The sequence below is a fragment of the Anabrus simplex genome, chromosome 6 (assembly GCF_040414725.1).
Source record: "Anabrus simplex isolate iqAnaSimp1 chromosome 6, ASM4041472v1, whole genome shotgun sequence".
Taxonomy (NCBI): domain Eukaryota; kingdom Metazoa; phylum Arthropoda; class Insecta; order Orthoptera; family Tettigoniidae; genus Anabrus; species Anabrus simplex.
Window position 1 is genome coordinate 167,729,489 of NC_090270.1, and position 20,635 is coordinate 167,750,123.

Sequence of the window (20,635 nt, forward strand, 5' to 3'; positions counted from 1 at the left end):
CCTTTCGCGCGGAATGTGTGTTATGACGGGCATCCCGTTTTCATTTGACTGCTCCTTATAGTTTGGTCTATACTTCTGGGCTTCATTGTATGAGTATGCATAACGTACTACTTTGATGGCAATTTTTGGTATTTGGTACTTTTAATTTTGGTATATTCCTATATTTTTCAAACAACAGAACGGAGAATATAGGTACATATTTTCCTCACGGCATTTTAAACAACCAAAAGAAACCACTGAACCGAAATTATAGCACACATTTTCTCACTGAATAGGCCATTCTTGTGTAATACCGAGCGAGTTGGTCAAGCGGTTCAGGTCACGTAACTGTGAGCTTGTATTCGGGAGATGGTGGGGTCGAATTCTACCGTCGGCAGCCCTGATTATGGTTTTCCGTGGTTTCCCATTTTCACACCAGACAAACGCTGGGACTGTGCTTAATTCAGTTCACGATAGCTACCTTCCCAGTCCTAGCCCTTTTCTACTCTTGCGTCGCCAAAAACACGTGGTCATTTCGTTCTAACTCCCCTTAAATTACCCTAGACTTGGAATGCCATTCATTTTCAGCCTGGCTGAGTAGCTCAGGTGGTAGATCGATGGCCTTCTGAGCCGAACTTCGCAGGTTCGATCCTGAATTAGTCCGACGGTATTTGAAGGTGCTCAAATTCGTTATCCTCGTGTCGGTAGATTTACTGGCACGTAAAAGTACTCTTGCGGGACAAAATTCCAGCACCTCGGCTTCTCCGAGGACCATACAAATGTAATTAGTTTAGTGGAATGTTAAACATTATTATCGTCATCATTATCATCATCACCATCATTTATTCTTTCATTTTAAACTTTACCTTTCACGTCTCTGTAATTGTGTTCTCTGTCTTCACATTTTTGAAAGGTCAAGACTCTTCTGGCTGCTGTTTTCCGTTCAAAGACCACCTTACTGTTGCTTTCATAGCTACAAAGATCAAGTCAACGTGAACTTTGGACGACCGGCAAATGCAGTCTTCTGGTATTTGTTTCTCGACGACTTAAGGGAGCTGAAATCTTTCTTAATGCAGACATACTTTCAAAATGGACACAGGGATTTATGGTCTTGGCAGCTATAAGATTTACTGAAGAGGTTTTGAATCATCTTATCCTCTTGTTCAGTGGCAAATATTCCGAGTAAATTTTAACCCTACAAGTAAAATATGTCGATTCCACCGGGAACTTGCAGAGTGTGAGAAATGTGGAACTTCTGAAATTATAAGTCATGTTTCATGGTTCGGATTCTACATACAACTGAAGGTCACGTGGCAGTGATCATGTTCAACAGTCGCGTAAAACTGGGAGTTCACTTGTTTTTAGATGTGCTGCTCCACTTTCCTCAGAAAAGTTTCTCTCTGTTTCTTCTTCCGAGCCAGACGATAATAATAATAATAATAATAATAATAATAATAATAATAATAATAATAATAATAATAATAATAATAATAATAATTTATTTATTTACATAGTTTACGCCCACATTGGAGCACTTAAATCAAACCCAAATACATTTATGTTAACAAAGAATTAACTGAAGATTTAGCTTGCATCATCTTCTTCCTTTCCCAAAACCTCTTCATTCTGGCTGACCTGGCTGCCCTTTCTTCATCAGATATGACATATTGTTTGTGCTGTGCAGTTTTTAATGACAATCTTATTTGTTTGTTCTTGAGAATCCTTTATTATTCTCTATTTTCAATTTGCTTCATTGTAATATTCAGCTCTTCTAAATCATTCTGAACTTCTTTAAACCAATGATTTTTTGTTTTACTTTTCCAAAAGTAATTACATAGTTGTTTTATTATCCTATTATGATTTAATCTAGAAAGATGACAGAAAAAGGCAGTTCTTCTTTTTCTTATCGTATCTATTATAGATTCACTTTCCCTATAAACCACTGCATTAGGCAATAATCTCCATTGTCCATCCACCTGATATTTTTTATTAATGATTGTTCTGAGTGTCCTTCTGTCAACCTTTTGCAGTGTATCAGTTGTTGCTTTGGTGTTCAATTTAAATAGTGTTCCACAAGCATAATAATATCATAGGTTTTACTTCCCACAAACAATGTTACGATTTGCATAGGCGCCAATGCGGAAATGATGTTCCTCGTGAGTTCCTTTACGTACCGGTAAATCCACCGACATCAAGTGAGTTGGTGCTACGCGGTTCGTGTCATGTAACTGTGAGTTTTCATCCTGGAGGTAGGGGCGGGGGCGCGTTGAACTCTTCTGAAGATTGTTTCCGTGGTTTCCGATTTTCACACCAGGTACATGTTGGGGATGTACCTTATTTAAGGCCATGGTCACCTCCACCATCAAAAGACCATTGTCAGTGCGACGTAGAGCAAATAAAAAGGAAGAGAAAGACAAAAGAAATTCACCGCCATGAGGTTGGTCTATTTGAACACTTTCGAATACCATTGAAATGAACCAGGGTCGAACCCGCCGCTTTCGACTCAAAAGCCCAGCACTTGCACATTTCTGAGCCACTCAGCCCGGTATGCTGACGATAAATGGTTTGCAAGGCCTAGGAAGTGTTTCATTGTTTCGGGTCTTCCCTTCCTTTACCTGATATGAAACATGGAACTCTTATTTCATCCTACCGGGCGAGTTGGCCGTGCGGTCAGAAGCGCTCAGCGGGTTCGCATTCGGGAGATAGTGGGTTCGAACCTCACCGTCGCAGCCCTGAAGATGGTTTTCCGTGGTTTCCTATTTTCACACCAGGCAAATGCTGGGGCTGTACCTTCATTAAGGCCACGGCCGCTTCCTTCCCATTCCTAGGCCTTTCCTGTTCCATCGTCGCCATAAGACCTATCTTTGTCGGTGCGACGTAAAGCAAATAGCAAAAAAAAGTCATGCTTCTTCAGCCGTGGATCTAGTTAGCTCGATTTCGATTATAATGTAACCGAATTAAGCTTCATTACGTTACAATACCAATTATTAAACCATCGCATCGCCTATCCACATAATGATATTACCATTGTATGTAATTAAATGAACATTTTTCAGACTGTTTCAGAGGGATCAGAATCCGTCGCTAGCGAGAAAGTGGAGGGCACTGGACCAAAGAAATCATCTGATACACGCAGAGAGGAAGGAATATCATTTCTGGCCGCTCCTCCCCTGCCAAAAGTCGGAGCACTCTGTTACCTTGCAGTGCTCAGTAAAAGAAGATAAAATAACACTCAAGTGATCTTAAGCAGCTATTTTCCTATTTTCCTTTGAGGAAAGTTGGTAATGTACCGTATTGTGTAAATATTATGGTGTAATATATTGTTATTTTATTTGATAAATCTGGATTTAAGTGACAACCGCGTGAGAATACGTGAAATGCCGCTACTTTCGAGCTACCAAGGTATAATATGAGCTATCGTTAGAGATGCGAAAGCTGATCGAAAGTTTCGCTGTCGTTGCCGATGGAATACTACACACTGATAGCCCGTAATGTGGGTATGGATCGTTGCCACGCTATAATACAAGGCCTTGAAATGCACTCATGGAAACGAGTGGCATCCTAGTTGACCATTCAGCCGCTAGGATCGCATCCTTGCCCCCTTGTATTCGCATGGGCGTATATGTGAATAAGTAAATTATATCCTAAATAAAACGAACTAAATGTTTTTGCGAGTATTGACAGTACTTTATTTATAGAGCGGTGCTGCATTGGCTTGGATATGTCATTGAAGTTTCAAAACTTTCCTTTTGAGGGGCTTCTTATCAAGTTTCAAAACTTTCTCTCTTCTACTTGAGTGGCTCGAAGCAATGTTGTCTAATAGAAGTCTCAGAAATGTCCATAGTAAAAAAAAAAGAGGTGGTTTGTCGTCTTTACACTTTCTACACTTAATTTCGCTGGTGAACATGTCTTTCGAAAAAGTACATACACCTTTTAGTAACTTTCTTCGGGGCAAGTACTGCGTAGCGGAGGTGACAAATTCCGTCGTTCACTGCAGAAGTGCCACAGACGATTATTTTCGGTATCTGAGGGCTCCTCGATCTTGAAAACGAATAAGACACAATGTTGGACTTTGAGTAACTGGAGAAGAGATATGTTCTAAAGAACCTTTACGGTCTGTTTGTTCTTTTGCCACACGAACCATAATGTCATTGTATTCCGCTTGGCGTCTTAGATAGCTGAAGAAGAGCTCGATGTCATCGCTTGTTAGGTTCCTCGTCAATGCATGATGCAAATGTATACTTATGAGGTACAGGTAGACCTCGTTATAGGCGATAGTTACGTTCCGCGGAATTGTCGCGCATACCGAATTCGCGTAAATCGAGAGTCATTTTATATGTAAAATATAGGGTTAGGTTTCTGTTTACTCGCATGTTAAGTTTAAAATAGCAGAGATTCTTACTATTTTTGCAAAAAAACAATAGCCATTATGTTTCTGAAATGCATTTTAATGCAAATTTTACATAAACTTAATTTTTTAATACTGGAACACAATAATAAACTAAATTCTGCATACAAGCTCTTGGCTTTAGCTTCAATAGCAGCTCCAGAGAGAGGCATGTGTTGGTTGGGGTAGGTTGTGACGCTCAATCCAATCCATTATTTCCATCACTTCCGAGCGAGATTTGGTCATTCTAGTCACACTTTAGTAGAAAATAGAGCAGTTTTTCGCATTGATTTCGCATTGTCACGAATAGTTCTCACAGTGGGTTCAGTAAGTCCCAAAGCACGCTGAATATCAACAATACGCTCTCCTTTCTCATAGCGATCCAAAACTTTTAACTTCGTTTCTAACGAATACAACTTTGGTACACGTTTCTTTCCTTCGAACAGGTACACTTTCTTTCCTTTTACCCGGCATTTTGAAATAGGAAACCTGTCAAGTGCAACTTCACAGCTCTACTGACCGAAACTGACGATTCACGTCTCGACAAATACGACAGAACATACGCGTGGAGTTGGGCTTGCTCCGTTTAACCTTGGCGCGCGACGCAGTGTACGTTACAGAGTTCGGCACGCATATCTGTACCCGCCTTAAGGCATTACAGCTTCCATGTACTGTTAACAGATGGCAGCACTAGACTTAAAACCAAAATCGCGTATATGCGAAATCGCGGATAACGAATCCGTGGATAACGGGGCTTACCTGTATTTTACGCAGGCCGCAGTGGATTGGGTAGTCAAGATCTGTGCCTGATACATTTCCTCATGAATCTTTTGTACTTTCTCTGAATGCATTTGAACTTTCTTAAAATATGACAGGAAATCATTAATTAACCAACTGAGGCGTTCATCTTCAGTACTAAAAGATGCTCGTTTGTTCTCATTCCTGGAATATGTCTCGTGTGAGGTGTTGCAGACGTCATGCGCATCGAACAATTTCATAAAATACTTCACAAAACAAATGGTTTATTTTAAACCGTATTTAATGCTCTCGGGACAAACCACTTCCATACTTTTCAAGCCAGGATTGTTTCAGGGAAGAATACAATATTTTTAGCTCCTGTTACATTCATTTTCTCCAAACTTGTTGGGCAAATTATTTTTCTGGTTGGTTTCCTAATTTAAGCTTTCTAAGTTTGAAGGGGCATCTCAAATGATCGCCGGTCACGGTAGCATTGTTTACAGAAAAATGAAAATGAAAATCCACAGCCTGTTTCCAGTCATCTGACCGGGTCAGGAATTGAATGAATGAAGCCCCATCTAGCGGCGAAAATAGAAAATGTGCCGGTTGCCGAAGCCTGTCGCACTCCTCTGGGGCAATGGTTAATGACTGACAGATGAAATGTTAATGGAGAGTGTTGCTGGAATGAAAGATGACAGGGAAAACCGAAGTACCCGGAGAAAAACCTGTCCTGCCTCCGCTTGTCCAGCACAAATCTCACATGGAGTGACCACGATTTGAACCACGGTATCCAGTGGTGAGAGGCCGGCGCGCTGCCGCCTGAGCCGCGGAGGCTTAATGGTTTACAAAAAAAAAAGTTCAGTGACAAATTTTGGGAGCGTCCGATTCTTATGACGTAACTCGGATCAAAACTTAGGAACAGAGGCCTAATTTCATAATCTTGAAGTCGTATCTCATGCGTAATACTTCCTCAGTATAATATTTCGAACATCGAACATTCACTGGAAACTTGTGAAACGAAATTCCACTACCTTTAATTTCTCGTGATTAAACCATGACTGGAACTGCGAATGCTTAACATCAGACGAATACATAATACATTCACAACCAACTCAGTTAATAAACACGTTTAAAGGCGAGAACCTGGTAGACAGGGGGCAAGAAAGCGATCCTAGCGGCCAGGCATTGAACTTCAGTGTGACCACTTCGATAGCGTTTTACGGTCGCTATTTCCAGGCCTTGTATTATAACGTAGGTATTTGACGTAGGCAACGGTATGGATAGTCATCCCGCTCACACCGTTGACCTCTGCTGCGAGTTCGTTACTGGAAATATCGTAAAAATTTCTCTACGCCTGCAAGGTGAACATAGATATATGAACACTGCTGATCAGTTCGTGACAGTGTAGTTATTTTATCAGTTAGTATCTAGGTTGTTTTCCTGACGTTAACTCTTTGAGTAGTATACAGTATATCTGACATATACGATATATTTTTATTCATATAACGCGCTATTTCTGTTCATATTTTCAAATTATTTCATATTTCTCTGAAGAAGATGAAGGAACGACTGAAGAAGACAGGTGTAGGAATTGTGGTTATGAGTGGGAATAAAGGAATATAAGAGGAGAGATAGCCATTATGAGGGAGATAATTAGCCTTTTAAAGGACAGGAATGAAGGTAGGTTCCCCTCAATATATATACAGGATTCGGTAGACAGCACTGGCGTAGCCAAGGGAGAGGGGGAGGCAAAATGTTTCCAGAAACTACAGCAAGGATCAGCCGTTGTTTTACGTACGGTACGAATAAATTAAGAACTTACGTCGAAACGTTAAATTAACGTAGAGGCAAAGAATCTACTAGGCTCAGTAGGGTCATACATAACTCCCCATGTCTGTATTCCTTGAAGGAGCTTGAATGAAAGGGAAGCACTTAGGATTGTGATGCACGGATATTCCCCTATAGAGGCTTCAGTGTTGGGAATATTACTGCGTGTTGACAAATGTCAAGAGATGAAAAGAAGGGCAATTAGCAAGGGATTACTCTATAGGGGACCAGAATGTGACCACCGAGATAACGGGGACCTCGACAAGAAAAAGTTACAAGCTTACATCATCGTGTCAGCTTTTGTACTTCGGTTCCTTTTAACCATTGGAACGTTTACATGGGGATTGAGATCGATTTGAGTACACTTACCGTATTTAATACGATCCCCGTTTACATGTAGTATTTGAGTATCGTATTGAATCCACCAGACAACATCGACGTATACAGACGATGCAGAATTGAAGTAAAATCGATATCACCTCTTAGAATTTAAAAACGCCAAATGAAGTAGAAGCCCAGGAGATAACTTTCAGTTTTGAAAGTATGTGTGGTACCGGTATTACAAATGTAATTGGTGCAATAGATAGAACGCACATTACAATTTTACCCCCGACACAAGGTTATCGTGATTTTCTTAATCGCCAGGGCTTATAATATGATTGCAGTTGCTGATCATTTATACAAGTAAATATATTTACTGGCTTATTATATTTGTTATTTCGACAAAACTTTAATGATGATTATTTTGTCAGAACAAACATGGAGTGTGTGCGCAGTCGTTTTCAATACGATCTCAGTACGATCCGCGTTTACATGGAACTCAATTCGAACCGAGTACGATACGATCCCAGATTTTACCGTATCGACCTTGAGACTCAATCCGAACTGAGTCTCCGTTTACATGGCGTTTTCAATACGGGAAGTGTACTCAGATCGATCTGAATCCTGCATGTAAACGTACTACTTCCGTGGTTGAGAGGTGTGCTGTATTTAAGCTCCAGTGTTGGGAAGACTATGACGCCTGCACGTTAGTCCCTCATTTTGTGCCATATTAGCGACTTTCTTGAAGATGGACCATTTTATCACAAAGAAGCCAAAACTATGTAACTTACATCCTCGGTACCGTAAGTTATGAAAAAGCTTTTCTTATTCTAACAGCGGCACTAGTATGTACTAGCAAGACATGATCGCGGTTGCGTTCATAAGTTCTACAGATAAGGTCTATAGGTAGGCCTGCCTGTTTTGTCAAATGTCCGGGGATTGGCTGGAACCTCAAATATGATGATGATGCTGCTTGTTTAGAGGGGCCTAACATCTAGGTCATCGGCCCCTAGGAACCTCAAATAGCACCATCAAAATTGCGAGTAACTATTTTGAATTGGCGGGTGTGATAACTCAGTTCCAATGGCTCTATCTTCTTATCAAGATGAACGAGACTTGAATCGCAGTCGATGCATGCACAAATTTTAAAATGAGAAGTCCCGTTCTATTGATTCGGATTGTATTTAAACCGTAGATCCCGTTGCTTATCTTTCCTTAGTACTTTTGAACCATAACCGCATCATTTATGGTGGTGTACTTTGAGTATCCAACCATTCTTCGGGCTTACCTTGTAACTTAAATGGTGAGTGGACTCAGTGGCGTACGAAGAAAATAATTTCATTGGGTGGAGTGTAAGTCCAGGCCAGTAGCGTGGATACGACTTTTTCTTGGGAGGGGGATATGAATAGAAAACCGGTCCTACCGAGTGCGGTGACGGATCTTCAATATATATTGATGGTTTTGTTTGTTACTACGTAATTATATCCAACAATCGAAATCATAGCTTCTGTACTGTTAAAATAAACCGGCTGCGTTATTGAAACTGGTCGTAAAATTAATAATATCGTTCTTCGTTGGTGAGGAAGTAGAATCTTTGTCTTCTTAAAAAAGGAACCACTTTCGTACTACGCCCCGTGAAAGTGACTACCTTTCAGGTCATAGATATTTCGATTACGGGAGACTAAAGCCCAACTCTACTGTACCCACAAATAGGGCTGTATCTTCCCCATCCATTCCTTTCCCGACTCTGTCAGTGTCGGGAATCGAATGCAAGAGATCTTAAGTCAAATTCTAAAATAAGGAGACCTAAAAGGAAATAGGCAGTCCAACGGTGTAGGGGTAGCCTGCCTACCTCTTACCCGGAGGCCTCGGGTTCGATTCCCTACCAGGACAAGGATTTTTACCTGGATCTAAGGGCTCAGCCTACGTATTATAATGGAGGAGCTATCTGACGGTGATATGGCGGCCGCGGTCTAGAAAGCTAAGAATAACGGCCAAGAGGATTCGTCGTGCTGATCATACGACACCTCGTAATGTGCAAGCCTTCGACTGAGCAGCGGTCGCTTGGTAGGTGATGGCCCTTCGGGGCTGTTGCGCCATAGAGTTTTGGTTTGTAAAAGTAAAGAGAGGAGGAAGCGACATCCCTGCAAGGCTCTTATAGCTTCCAACTACCGAGCGAGTTGGCCGTGCGGTTAGGGCCGTGCAGCTGTGAGCTTGCATCCGGGAGATAGTGGGTTCGAATCCCACTGTCGCCAGCCCTGAAGATAGTTTTCCGTAGTTTCCCATTTTTTGCTAATGGCTTTACGTCGCACCGACACAGATAGGTCTTATGGCGACGATGGGATAGGAAAGGCCTAGGAGTTGGAAGGAAGCGGCCATGGCCTGAATTATGGTACAGCCCCAGCATTTGCCTAGTGTGAAAATGGAAAACCACGGAAAACCATCTTCAGAGCTGCGGACAGGGGATTCGAACCCACTATCGCCCGGATGCAAGCTCACAGCCGCGCGCCCCTAACCGCACGGCCAACTCGCCCGGTGGTTTCTCCATTTTCACACCAGGCAAATGCTGGGGCTCTGCCTTAATGAAGGCCACGGCCGCTTCCTTCCCACTCCTAGACCGTTCCTATCCAATCGTCGCCAAAAGACCTGTGTCGATACGACGTAAAGCAAATTGTCATAGCTTCCAGCTAGTTCTTCCGTCCGGTTTCGTGCACTTAGAATAGTTGGAAAATGTACGTCTCAATAAATGCTCCTCATTAAACCTTTGTAAAAATACTATGTGTATCTATTTATAACAATAAGTAAAAACGTCTCCTTTTGATTTAGCTTAGTTGGTTGAGTCGCTGTCCTTCTGAGCCCGAGTTCGCAGGTTCAAATCCCGGCTTGGGTCGATGGCCCTTAAAAGGGTGTTGTAATGGCAACATCTCCGTGTCGTTGGTTTCTGGCACGTTAATACAAATTATACATACGTATACTGTATTGGCGTCACAAAACTGCAACTTTAGACTACTATATTCTGTATCCCAGGACTGCGAGGGAAACTAATAGGACAAGGTAAACCCTACCTAGCATATGTTGTGACATGTATTTTTCTTTACGAACTAACAAAGTATCTATACCCAAATCTCTTACATTCTATGTATATGCTGTGTGTGTATGTATATTTCTTCACCGTATTATTTGTGTAGCATGCCACTTCTTTATGCTTGCCGGGCTGAGTGGCTCAGACGGTTAAGGCGCTGGCCTTCTAACCACAACTTGGCAGGTTCGATCCTGGCTCAGTCCGGTGGTATTTGAAGGTGCTCAAATACGACAGCCCCGTGTCGGTAGATTTACTGGCACGTTAAAGAACTCCTGCGGGACTAAATTCTGGCACCTCGGCGTCTCCGAAGACCTTAAAAAGTAGTTAGTGGGACGTAAAGCAAATAACATTATTATTCTTTATGCTTATCACATGACCGTTATTGCAATAAATTTACCGTATTTATTCTAAACCAGAATACTGCATCTTAACTCAACATATTTATTCTTGCAATCATTTCACTTGTATTCGGAGTATATGAAGTGCTGTGGTTATGTTAGGAAGGAAAAAGCAGATGAAGACAAGGGCCTATCTAGAGGCGTGTGTGTGGGGGGAGGGGGTCCAAGGAATCCAGACACCCCAGGAATTTTAACGAATTCGCTTTTATTAAGCATTTTATATATAATGTATATTACTATTAGCTTCCGGAATTCGTACGAATCTACCACTCTTACTAGGAGCAAAGGACACTCATTTCTTTATTAGGTATTCTATACCACCTATGGTCGTAATTTTGAAAGATGCATTCTGACAGTTCTTAGAGGGAGACTACTGCCTACCTGGGTGGTAAGAAGGGAGTAGGGGGTATGGTTGCCATGGAGATAACCCTGATGGCCGGGTCGAGTTGCTTGGAGTTGCCAAACTCACTTCTGAGCGGTCTGAACAAACGAGCAAGTGAGCCGCAAACGAGAGGAAGGAGAACGGAATGCAGAAGTGTGGCAACACCTTGCAATGGCACATGCACCCCCACCCCAAAACTGAAATTCTGGTACGCTACTGGTAGGCAGGCAAGAGAAAGGGAGAAGGGAGAGAAGTTGTGGAAGTCTGGCGGGCTGATGTTTTAAGGGGAAGGAAAATGAGGGCTAAAAGCTCTTCTCAGGGAGTCAGTTCAAGAGAGGGCATGATTAATCCTTCACCTCCAGAGTACATCTTCTTCTTGATTAAAGCATAGTCTGTGTAGTTCTCTCTGGCACTTCTCGGAGCACTCAAGCATACTGCACATTTGATAAGGCATTCCACCTTCCTCACCACAAATCCAGCAATATATGTCACATCACTCACATATGGGGCAACTGCTCAAATGCTGGATGAATACAGTAGTCATGATCAAGATCTGGAATGAGTGGGATATCTGCAACCCTATCCTGTGATATTGCGAGAATTGCATGACACTGTAAATTCTGAGCTCGGAGCTGGATACACTTAATATATTAATCTGATCCATGGCAATGCAGTTGCTTGAATGCTCCTTTTACCTCATGGCAAATCAGCAATCTTTTGTATGCAGCTTTAAACTGAGCAGCAGTAGGGTTATTGTTATCACCTCCTCTCCTTCCAATGGCAGAAAACAATACCTCCAAGTGGCCCTGACTGAATTTGTACAGTGACAAGTATTTCAGTTTAGGCTACTCACTGAGGACTAAATACTTATAGAGGTCAAGGCAACTTCTTATGCACACCAAAAATCCAAGAAATCCAGTCTTTTTTCTTGAGTGAAGAACAGAAGAGTCTGATGAACTTGATGTTGATAGCCGCATGATGTATGATTCTGCCTTGCTAAGGAAGTCCTTTATAAGACACTCTGTTTTGGGAGAGAATGCATACTTAAATCCCTTTTGTAAAATATTCCTGCTGTTCAAAATGTCAAATATGTTATTAAAAATTTCTACAAATTCAGCTGTAGCTTCGCAGTCTTCAAATAAATCATACCCTGAATTTTTCAAATACCCGAGTGCCTGAGCCACACTGTTACTCAAAGTTTGGGCTGCTAATTTGACTTTCATCTTTCCCGATTTCCAATTAATATGGCACTTACAAATCTTAGTAGCAAGCATTGATCCCTCTTTTAGTTGTATTTCCACTAGTTTTTCTACATATGTCCATTTTATGGCATTATCTTCACTGTTAAAAATTGTGTCCAAAGAAGCCAAATAATTCCTCACCAATTTCAGCATGTGGCACACACCTAGAAAAATAAACACTGGCTATTTTTTCACTGGGTGTTCAAATTAAGTTTTCTTATTGACTTGGTGAATATCCAGGGCCAGAAATTTTACCATTGACAAGTTGCTGGCTGCCCCATCAAAGGTTAAACTGACTACATGAATGCCAGTGTCATGCAATATGGTCAGAGCAGTGGTTACTAAATTTGCCTTATCTTCTCCTGTTAAATTATCAATTAAAATAAGCTATAGAAACATTTCAATGGTTACTGATGACATTTACCAGAAACACAAGGGCCTCCTTTGCTTCTGGAACTGAACCATCATCAGCATCAGTCCCCATGTCCACATAACCACATATGGCCTTTCCATCCCATTCTACTTTGTTCCTAATGGACATTTCATCAGTGGTGAGGCTACAAAGGACAGGTTTACCTGTGCCATTACCCTCTTCCACTTTAAGCTTTAGAGCTTCTTTTGTGAAGCCAGGAGAGCCATCAACATGTTGGTACCATTTACTAAGAGAACGTGGATGAGGCAAGTATACATTGAACACCTTTCTTACTTAGTCGTAAGCCTTACTGGAATAGAAGTGCAATGAAGGAAGCCTGTAAATGTGAAGATTGTAAGTAGGAATAAATAACTTATGCATGGCTATAACAAGTTCCTAACATAAAAGTAACATAGTCATTGGTTATAGGACAATAATCAAGCAATTTTTTTAACATCACAAATTTCTCTTGAACCAACAAATGTAGTGAGTATTAAAAAAAGAGTTTTACTGACCTTTAACATTTCTGCAGCATTTATCATTAGTTCCTTCTGTAAATGAGCCACCAATGAATTCAACTGATTAATTGTTTCCTTAATTCTTGTATTGTGTTTCAGTAGGTTTTTCAGTCTCTTCATTTGAGAACAAATTGCGCTGCGTGCATTGAAGAGATATCTCTTTGTCTTTTTGGGGGACTTCATGTAACTTTCTTCAAAATAACTAGTGTAATGCTTTCTTTTTTTTAGACTTGTCTGGAATGTTAGAGCTAGTACTGGGAATGTTTTCAGTGGATGGAGTCTGCTGCTAAGTTAAATTATCATTACTTTCAGTTACTGGAAGTGAAACTGAAGTACAAGGGGTGTTTTGAATTTTAGGTGGCTTACGATGCCTGGATTTTTGTTCAGGTGTTCCGAAAATTAGAAAACAGTCGGAACTGATCCTTTCAGAACAAATGGATGGCCAAACCTCTCTTTGTCGAAGCAGCTAGGTTCAAAACGCTTTGAACAAAGTTTACTAAATTTTGATGGCTAGAAACCCTCTCTCTTCATATTCATGAGCCATTTCTTCCTTAATTCGGGGTCGAAAGGGAAACTGAAATAAGTGAATAACATAATCAGTTACGCTTAGAGGGTGATATCCAGTAATGTATCCCACAATAACCCATTGTTATTCCCCCTCCCCCAACATTTATATCTTACATTAAATAAATGTTGTTAATTCATTTGAGTGACTTGGGTAATATTGACCATCATCCCCGTATACTTAAGTGTTTGTTGACTTTGTCTGATAACCTAGTGTGTGTAACTAGTTTTTAAGGTCTAGGAATCGGATAAGGGGAGGGGGTCTTCAAAAAAAGGTACCATCCCGGCATTTTCCTGGAAGGAATATGGGAAAACTCGGGGGAAACCACTACTCTAAGGATGGCCATTGTCAGCACCGGGATTCGAACTTTCTGTCTCCGAACATCCGGCTCAGCCACAGCCATAGTGCGCGACTTACGGCTGTGCTGTGAGATCCAGAAATAAATTTAGGCTACCAGAAAAAACGAGTAGGCTTATGTCAAAAAATGCTCAAAGATAAGTCTACGATGTATTATACGTCAGAACTAAACTACATGTAGGCCTAATAATTCATTTGGTCCCTACGGCACAAGTAAACATGTTAATATCTATCTATGGGAGAAGAGTACAAGTCATTTTCTGACTTATACTCGTTTTCCCTGGCAGCCTAGATACTGTATGAAATCAAGACAGTCTTCTCAGTTGCAGATTTTAATCCTTACCAGCGAAAATATATTTTACTCCGCTTTTCAAATCTCTGACTACATTGTATTCCTTCAGACTTGTTTACTTCACTTACCGGTATCACATTAACGAAAATACGTGCTTTTATTGTTTGTAATATACCGTATTAAAATTGTATAGTAAAAGTCTGGTTTGTCGACAATGAATCCTTGAAATGTCCCCGCTTACGCCGATGGCCCGCGGAAATTACGATAGGTGTCCAACATTAGCTGATTTGTATCTTGTCGCCGTGTTCTGCTGGCAGCGCCCTCTCTATCTATTTGAATGCTCGAAGACTCACCTCGTCGTAAACAAGTGTGAGCCGTTAACGTGTCAGAGAGCTTATGCAGTACGTAAAGTTATCGGCTTCGCGCCGTGCAAAGTGAAGCTAATCCACTCACAATCCACTAACGGTACTCGCAATCTGTGATCTATACGGTTTCAATATGTTGTGTGTATATTATATTTTTAATGCTCTTGTAAAAAATATTATGCTCCTATGAGTGCTTTCCTAATGTAACGTGTAATGTTCTTTATTCCTTGTAGCTTATGTCGATGCTTCATCGCCACGCTCACTTGTTTTGGTCCCTTAAAATACAGCGAATATGGCGTTCAAAGTGATTCAAACATGGCGGTGGAACATACAGTCTATAGAGAGTGTCTAGCTCTTTGATGCAAACGAATAAAAGAAAGGTGGGGTTGCGATTGTGGCGCTACGAATGACAGCTTGGCCTTGAAGCGATGATGTTTTCCTTTACTCCATTCCAACAATAGCGTCAAACCTAAGTCGAGAAGGCCTTTGCTGTCTCCCGGAATTGTGTATATAATAGAGTGCGTCAGTGTCTCCCATAGCCTAAAGTAAAGACATTGTGGTGATAAGTAAACAACACACAAAATTGACTAGTGAGGATATGTTAGATGTACGGATTTTCACTACCTTTTCCAATGTATTTTAAAATAAGAAGTTGCATGCAACTATGTAGTTCCGGGATAGATGAAACACATCACTGGTGCATGGGAATCACGTCGTCATGGGCGATTTAGCTGAAGACTTAAATTACGATTGCAATTACAACATGTTTTTGATCAAAGTGATGTTATCAAATCTCAGTTCATTAACAGGTAGGTTTAACTATCTTCTTCTTATCGCCACTTGACATCTAGAGAGGGTTAGAGGTGCGTCAGTTTTGACAACTTCGTACATAGCCTCTTTAACCTCAGAGTGGTTTCACATTTTATGACATACCTATCTCATATTTCAGATCGGACGTGTGTTATGAAGTGGTTAAATAAATTATCAAACTGTAACAGAAGTATTGATGAAATGCGACTGAGGAATGATTTCATGTATTATCTGGTACTTAATGTTCAGAATGGTGAACTGAGACCACCCTTCAACAGTAACCCTCCAGCGGGCAAACTCCAAGCTCAGCTATTGGTAAGTAGAAGTTCTTAAAATTAAAGGTTAAACTTAGAAATCAAATGCAAGGGTTGAGGTCAGTGTCTTCGAGGGTTATCGAGGTTTCTTTGAACTCTACACTTGCGAGCTACATTAGGGCCTACTCTAGTTTCCAGTTAATTATTTCATGATATTTTTTTCAAGTAGGACAAAATTTCTATAGGAAAATATGTCTTTAGTTATGCATGCTGTACTGTATTTTGTTTTCCTGAAGGCTAAATGTAACCAATTCTCTATACCTTTCCTCTAAGCCATGTCAAACTTGTATGGTTTCTAATTTGCTAAAATATTCCATATTTTAAATAGGCCTATTACAACTCGTAGATTTCCTTATAATTCGTGTCAGATACTTTCTAATACCTTTATTCCTAACATCAAATATCAAAAAGTGTGGACTAACCCTCATTACCTTCACAGAAATTCGTTACAAAGGGCTGTTTACTTAGGTGAATTTGTGATGAACCGGTATTTAAGAATATGAGTGAGAGTAGAAAATAAGTTCCATGGCAGAGTAAAAATCTAATCACAGCAATACCATACTGCGTAAAATAAATTATCCCGAAGTTTATTCTAAGAAGAGAGTCCGAGCAAAGCATTTCGGAGAGTCCTTTGGAAGAATGGTAGGCAACTGATATTCATATTGATGTTACTAACTTCGGAAAGACAGGGATTTGACGTGGGAGGAAAAGAGAAATAGAATAATATCAGATCCTTCACGTTTATCAAATGGCTGATCTCGAGTATAATTGCATAAAATGTGTAGAAAGCGAAATATTTTTGAAAGCATTATGTTTTCTTGTACATTTGTCTACTGGGTATTGCATTCATTATTCGACAACTGGTACAAGAGTGGTACAATAGGGCTAACCTATCTTTTAGTATAGTACGCTGTGGCTTAGGCTGATTTTGAAACTTGGGTAATATCCCTACATTTTTCCTTTTCTCTGGGGACCAATCTGTCGCAAAATTGAGTTTCATTTTATTTATTTGTTTATGAAGTACAATCTCCTTGTGTGGCTGCAACACTATTCGGTTACTGCATCCATAAACTTAAACTTCGGGTCGTTCCTCAGTTTCTGCAGCAACTCCTTTTGTATCGATATCAGCGCAAGTCCATTCAATCTCTCCTGTACTTGTGTAGATCTGCTCTTATCAAAGATGAAAATGAACGTTCTCTGCGTAGCCTCTGCTCCCAAGGCGTTTTCATTTACTTCTTCTACAGCCACACTCCATGGCAATTTAAGGCTCCAGAAGCACTATGTTAAGCCCACATAACAATGCGGCAATCCTCGTTCGCATTTCCTTCTTGTACTGGAATCTCTCCTGACTGAGAAGGCCATCAACTTACTGCACTATCGTTGAGGCTGAGTTACTCGCCTAGAACAGCCTCCACGGGCCTGTCCTTGTGCAGCAGCGGGCGGCAGGAATGACAGTGACAGTCAACCACTAAATCGTTAGACCTATAGCAATTTTGATAATTTTGATACAGTATGAATTATTTAATAATGCTATTGGCTTTACGTCCCACTAACTACTCTTCCGGTTTTCGGAGACGCCGAGGTGCCGGAATTTAGTCCCGCGTGAGTTATTTTACTTACCAGTAAATCTATCGACACAAGGCTGACGTATTTGAGCACCTTCAAATATCACGGGACTGAGCCAGAATCGAACCTGCCAAGTTGGGGTCAGAAGGCCAGTGCCTCAACCGTCTGAGCCACTCAGCCCGGCTATGAATTATTTAACAACATATATTTCTTTAAAGGAAAGGATATAAGAAACTCTCTTTCATTTGGGGACAGGAATCATCACACATTCTTCTTCTTCCTGTCCCTTTCTTATTTACATGGGGCCCGCAATTTGTATGGATTTAGCCCATTTTTTGGCCGCATTCCTTTACTTGTAGCAACTCTTTGTGGGGGAGATGTAGTCACTACTGAGTGTTTCTGTGGTAGTTTGTAATGCGTTGTGTATAAATGATTATGTATATTACGACAAATACAAACACCCAACTCCCAGAGTTAGAGCAATTAACCGACTCGGTCGGGAATCGAACCCAGGATCCCCTGAACCGAAGGTCAGTACGCTGACCATTCATCCAAGGACCCAGGCAGGAATCATAATATTTTATGCTTGTTAAAATAGTTTGGAACGAAATAGCTGTTTCTTCTTGAAAGTAATAACAGGTGAACATGAAATCACTGATCTTTTCTGTGTCATAGTATTGTTTATAAATATCAAGCCAATAAGTATGTTACGCATATCTAAACGTCATTATCTTCTTCCTGGTCTTTTCCAAATTTATTTGGGGTCGGCAACTGTGGAACTTTTGGCCCGGTCTTATGGCCAGGTGTCCTTCCTGGCGCCAGCTCTTGTGGAGGGATATATTAAATATTGCATGTTTTTGCGGTGGTTGGCAGTGTGGTGTGTTTTACTGAATGCACCTAGATGAAGAACACAATCACTCGGTCCCAACCATATGTAGTAAAAATATTTCGGCCCGGCCGAAAATCGAACTCGGGGCCCTCCAAACCAAAGGCCACTACGCTCATCATTCGGTCAATGAGCCGGGCTAACATTATATCTAATAATAATAAATTAAATGATTAAACATTTTGTACCTTCTTTTTTAATCTGCTTACCCGCCAGGGTTGGTTTTTCCCTCGGACTCAGCGAGGGATCCCACTTCTACCGCCTCAAGGGCAGTGTCCTGGAGCGTGAGACATTGGGGTGGGAGATACAACTGGGGAGGATGACCAGTACCTAACCCAGGCGGCCTCACCTGCTACGCTGAACGGGGGCCTTGGTGGGGGATGTGAAGATTGGAAGGGATAGAGAAGGAAGAGGGAAGGAAGCGGCCGTGGCCTTAAGTTCGGTACCTTCCCGGCATTTGCCTGGAGAAGAAGGGAGAAAACACGGAAAACCACTTCCAGGACGGTTGAGGTGGGAATCGAACCCACCTCTACTCATTTGACCTCCCGAGGCTGAGTGGACCCCGTTCCAGCCCTCGTATCACTTTTCAAATTTCGTGGCAGAGCCGGGAATCGAACCCGGCCCCTCGGGGGTGGCAGCTAATCACACTAACCACTACACCACAGAGGCGGACTACATTTTTTTTTAAAATATATAAATTGTGCGGTCCTTCCCGGTGCGCTCCGGTAAACATTTTCTTCAGTTTATCCCAGTTATTCTTGGGGTCGCTGGAGCAACTCAGGCCCGTGTTGGTTTTGGCTGGGGGTTTAAAGGCCGGATGTCCAACTTGATGCCACGTGAATTTTGCAATGAAAATCTCAACTTGGAATCGATCGGAATTCGAACCTTAGTCTTTGGGGTGGGAAGCTAACAGATGAGCTAATCATCCCCTTCCCCCACCGCGTGCTCCATTCTTTGTTTAATAAACAATCGTATGAAATTCTCTCTCTCTTTATATAGATTGCTTTAGATTCACAATCCAGATATTTGACTCTACGTGATTTTGTCTCCCTACCCACACTAACAGATGCGCTTCTTTCATTGTTATTTCCATAATAAACAAGTATTCTCATAATCTTTATCTCTTTGACCTTTGTTTTTGCAGACACCTGTTATCCACCACACCATATCTCTTACTTAGTTCGAACCCCACTGTCGGCAGCCTTGAAGTCTTTTTTCGTGATTTCCCATTTTTCATATCAGGCAAATGCTGGGGCTGTACCTTAATTAGGGCCACGGACGCTTCCTTCCCGACCCTTTACTGCCCCATCATCGCCATGAGACTTTGTGTCGGCGGGACGTAAAGCAACTTAAAAAACTCTTACTTCTCTATTTCTCTTTCTTTCTGCCTTCCTTTTTACCTTTCTCTCTTTAATTTTAACTTCTTCGCTGAATTCTTGTAATGTTATTTTGATCTTTGATGCTAATATGATCATCTGCTGCTCATTATTTATCACTCTAATAGTTACTTTCCGAATTGGCATCTTTTCTTCATTCTGAATCTCTTTATCCCAACCGTCTTCCATTCCTATTATGTCTAGCACCCTTTTCACCTTGTTTACCCAGTAATGTATATGTAGATGTTTCTTCAATATTTCCCTATCGTTTCCCCTCCTTAATAATCACAGTCAATATTTTATTACCTTTTTATCTACTGTATATCTGTTTGTACACACATCTTCACACGGAATTCTAGATAACTTTGAAAGTATTTCTGCACCTGATAATCAATATTTGGCACCTTTCTCTCCAAATATCTCGTGCTTATATGTTTGCTCGTCTTATTTGTTCACCCCACTTAATTCTGCACCTTCTTTCTTTTTATTTTATGTTCCTTTTTTACATACCATTACTTATTTATCCTTAATGTTAATTTTCAGATCCCTCTTCTGCTATAAATTCAGCCGTTTTTGTGATGCTGTTTTGCGTAACAACTGATGTTAAAGAGAGCAGGATGTCGTCTTGCGAAAACCAGGCCAGAATTTCTTATTGTTAAGACATGGGCTTGTCGCGTTCTTCTTCACTTAATTTTGGTCCGTAGAAGATGTACCAATGCTCAGCTTTATGTAATCGGCCTGAGAGAGAGATAACTGTATTTTTGCTAAAATCTCAATATAAATCTTGCTAAGTGTTCTAGCAGAATAATGCCTCTATAA

The 20,635-nt window shown here is 41.0% G+C and overlaps 1 protein-coding gene across 1 annotated transcript in view; it reads left to right on the forward strand.

Moving 5' to 3' along the window:
* Positions 1 to 20,635, forward strand: part of LOC136875918 (uncharacterized) — a 47,605-nt gene that overhangs the window by 9,708 nt on the left and 17,262 nt on the right. Inside the window, exon 2 of the mRNA XM_067149537.2 lies at positions 15,814 to 15,989. Within this exon, the coding sequence (XP_067005638.2) occupies positions 15,814 to 15,989 (176 nt within the window). The remainder of the gene's footprint in view (positions 1 to 15,813; positions 15,990 to 20,635) is intronic.